General features: G+C 34.1%; 1 protein-coding gene across 1 annotated transcript in view; it reads left to right on the top strand.

Moving 5' to 3' along the window:
• Positions 1 to 3402, top strand: part of HELRODRAFT_181510 (hypothetical protein) — a gene marked incomplete at both ends in the record, with an annotated part of 4206 nt that extends 804 nt beyond the window's left edge. The window contains 4 exons of the mRNA XM_009031309.1: positions 287 to 541; positions 964 to 1218; positions 1650 to 1749; positions 3240 to 3402. Coding sequence (XP_009029557.1) covers positions 287 to 541; positions 964 to 1218; positions 1650 to 1749; positions 3240 to 3402 — 773 coding nt within the window. The remainder of the gene's footprint in view (positions 1 to 286; positions 542 to 963; positions 1219 to 1649; positions 1750 to 3239) is intronic.
• Between the last annotated feature and the right edge of the window lie 663 nt (positions 3403 to 4065).

Raw genomic sequence — 4065 nt, forward strand, 5'->3', positions numbered from 1 at the left:
TACTTATTTGTAAACCAGCAAAAAAAATTACGCCAGTAATTAATTATTAATTATAATATATTTTAATAACTATAATTAATTAATAGATAAGTAGGATTATAATTATAATATAATAATTACTATTATTATTTAATCTTATTATTAACAGTATTATTAAATTATAACCACGAAATGCTGACATTAAATAACATTAGCGCGTTGCTCAGTCGAATTCTGGCAACAACGGTGATGACATCAACAACTTTAACAATAGTTACATCAACAACAACAACAACAACATCAACAGTATGTCGCATATCCTGGATCCTTACAAGCAACACCTACTCCACCGGAGGCTCGCTGGATTCTTCCTCAACGACAGTGGACCAGTGCCTCAACAACTGCCTAGTTGACCAGTACTGCAAGGGAGTTCAAACCAGGACCACGATCTCCAGCCCGGTCCAGTGTGTCAGGTTTTACACCGAACAGTTTGGTGTGAACTCTGCTCTGCTGGTTGGCTACGACCAGTACCTGCTGCAGTCCAGATGTACTAATACAACTGGTTTGTTGTTGATTATGCTGATGTTGTTGATGTTGTTAATGTTGAGGTTGTTATTGTTGATTATGTTGATGTTGTTAATGTTGTTGTTGACGTTGTTGTTGTTACTGAGGTTGATTGTTGAAGTATTCGGAACATTGAAAAAATTTAATGTCGTTTATCCCCAATGTTAGCGCAAACCAGCGCCAACCAAATGTAAAGTAGAACATCAACAACAATAAATACATTAACAAAAATGGCAACAATGTATTTAAGAGACAAACTTATTCCAATAATATATGCCTATATTTTGTTATTTATTGTTCTATGGGAGTCAACCATAGATAAGCATTTATTGCTGACTCTTTCACTTTTTTGTGAATAAAATGGATTTAAAAAAAAACAATATTAGAAACAGAAGCACAAATTCAACCCCCCAACGACAGGATGTTCAGTGAGGTGGGAATTCTGGACGGATACGAAATCCTTTACCCTGGGAATCCGATACCAATACATCACGGACGTGCCCACGTGCCTGGTCACGTGTCTCCTGACCGCGAACTGCATAGGGATTGATTTCAAGAAGTTCTCAACGCCCAACGAGTGCTACCTACATGTGGGAGACAGCATGCAGAAGAACTTGTTCACACAGGAATACGACCAATATGTTCTGATGGATCGATGTGTCAACGTCAACCAGTGTATGTGGTGTTTGTTTGTTTGTGTGTGTTTGTTTGTTTGTGTGTGTATGTGTGTGTGTATGTGTGTGTGTGTGTGTGTGTGTGTGTGTGTGTTTGTTTACGTGCAGTTTTTAGGAATCAATTTTAAAATAAAAAATAAACAAAATTTTAAAAAATTGATCTCCAACTAATGAAGCGTCGACGACTGGCGGAGTGGTGTCATTCTCAACCACCAGCCTGCCGAGCACTAGTAAGTCCATAACAAGCAATTCATTTTACATTTCATTTTGTAATTCATTTTACAATTCATTTTACATTTCATTTTGTAAATCATTTTACAATTCATTTTGCAATTCATTTTGCAATTCATTTTTTTCTAAAGTACGAAACTTCAAATTCGTTTCAAATGATATTAAAAAAAATTCTGAAGAGTAACTTAAATCACTAAACAGACGACAGATGCTGGACCGAAAGGAGAAACTCCCAATACGTAGGTCTTCAACTCCAGTCCACACTTACAACGCTGGCCTCTTGTAAGGATTACTGTGCTAGGTGAGAAGGCGTGTCGTTTTGTAGGTTTGTATGTGTGGTTGTTCGTGTGGTGGTTTGTGTTGTTGGTTGTGTGTGTGTTTGTGTGTGTGTTGTTGTTTGCGTGGTTGGTTGTGTTGTTGTTTGTGTGAACGGTTGTGTTGTGTTCTTGTAAAAATTGAATGTTTTTTGTGTTGTTGTTTAAACGAAAATTTCTCTGTTTTTGTTGGCGGATGTCTCTGAAGAACATTCAACAACACCATCCTGCAGCATTAATAATTATATAAAGATACTGCTAATGGAAATATTTTAATTATTATTACTATTATTATTACCCAAAAATAATAATAATGATGATAATAATAATAATAATAAGAAGAAGAAGAAGAATAAGAAAAAGATGAAGAATGTTGTTGTTGTTGATGCGAGTAGTTGTGTGTGTGATTAGTTGAGTTGGCTCTGTTCAACGTTACCCGCAATAAGATGGGCACCTAAATCAGCCTCTCACTATTAAACGAAGAGTCTTTTTATAAACAATTCTGCTACAACAAGAACATTCACGCTGATTTTTCTTACAAAAAATAAGAAAACTATTAAGTCTCGAAAGCGCACATGGCAAGCATATATTCGGGCAGCTGGAAGAACAATACGGACAAACAAACATGTAGATCTGGAAAACAAATTAGATGGTGAAAATTACACCTCTGGTTATTGTTTCTGCAAATAAATCAAAAAGAAACCTGGTTCAAATTCGCTTTCCGCTCGTATCGTCTGTTTTTAAAAGGGCATTTTCATTTCAGTGCAGTTTATTAGGCTCTTAAGCAACAAGGCGGCGAAGTCTTCAATTATTTTCATATTTAAAAAACTTTTGCTATGAAGTTTTTCAAAAATATCTTGCCATCAAATAAAATTATTTCAACTAAGAAATTTTAATATTAAAGAATGCGATAATAAAACAAATACTCTAAGTCGTTTTTTTGCCAGAGTCTACCGAAGATACAATTTGATTCAAACTTGTCACCAGACCATCTTTAGAATTCTCTTATTAGTGTTTCATCGACTTTGCAGCGGCAAGCACTGCACACACACACACACACACACACACACACACACACGCACGCACGCACGCACGCACATATCAGGAAGTGTAGTTGTTACATTAGCAAACGATATAATTATGTTTGTGTGAGTGTTGCAAAACTGCAAAAAAAGGTTGGCTAACCCGTCGTAATTTGAATAATTTTTATTCTAAACGTGATTTTACCTGGACAGCAACCTGGCTTGCCTTCTCCTAATCCGTCCCTCTGTCTATAAGTGTGAATTATAATAAAAGTATCAAGACCTACCCAGCAATGTTGGGTTCTGTTTAATTTCAAAATTCAGCGGTGACAAAGAATTTAGGTTTAACTTGTACGGTTTTATTTTCAATTAACTCTATTTGAAAATAACAAAATGTTAAACAAATAGAAGGACAAATAGAAAGTTAAATGGCTTAAAACGAACCACGATGACAGATTACCATCATGCGTCTTAATCGACATGGACTATAACAGCAGCCCACCTACCTGCTGGATTCAGATGGTCGGAGGGATCAACGACATCATCTCCAGCAACTTGATTCCAGCCCAAAATATCATCAACTATATACTGAATAGGAACTGTTTAACTGCATGCTAGTGCTTTTCTATTGAATGTTTTAAAAATTGTTTTATTTCTAAAAACGTTTTTTTCTGAATTATTAATTACAGGAATATAAATTATTAAAAAGTGTGACGTGTGTGTATGTATTTTTATATGCATGCATGTATATATGTGTGTTTGTTACGTATCTAGATGTGTATGTATGTATGTATGTATGTTTGTTTGTATGTATGTATGTTTGTTTGTATGTATGTATGTATGTATGTATCTATCTATTTATGCAAGTGTGTGTATGTATGTATGTATGTATGTATGTATGTATGTATGTATGTATGTATGTATGTATGTATGTATGTATGTATGTATGTATGTATGTATGTATGTATGTATGTATGTATGTATGTATGTATGTATGTATGTATGTATGTATGTATGTATGTATGTATGTATGTATGTATGTATGTATGTATGTATGTATGTATGTATGTATGTATGTATGTATGTATGTATGTATGTATGTATGTATGTATGTATGTATGTATGTATGTATGTATGTATGTATGTATGTATGTATGTATGTATGTATGTATGTATGTATGTATGTATGTATGTATGTATGTATGTATGTATGTATGTATGTATGTATGTATGTATGTATGTATGTATGTATGTATGTATGTATGTATGTACGTATGTATG

This window comes from Helobdella robusta, assembly GCF_000326865.2.
Source record: "Helobdella robusta unplaced genomic scaffold HELROscaffold_72, whole genome shotgun sequence".
Lineage (NCBI taxonomy): Eukaryota > Metazoa > Annelida > Clitellata > Rhynchobdellida > Glossiphoniidae > Helobdella > Helobdella robusta.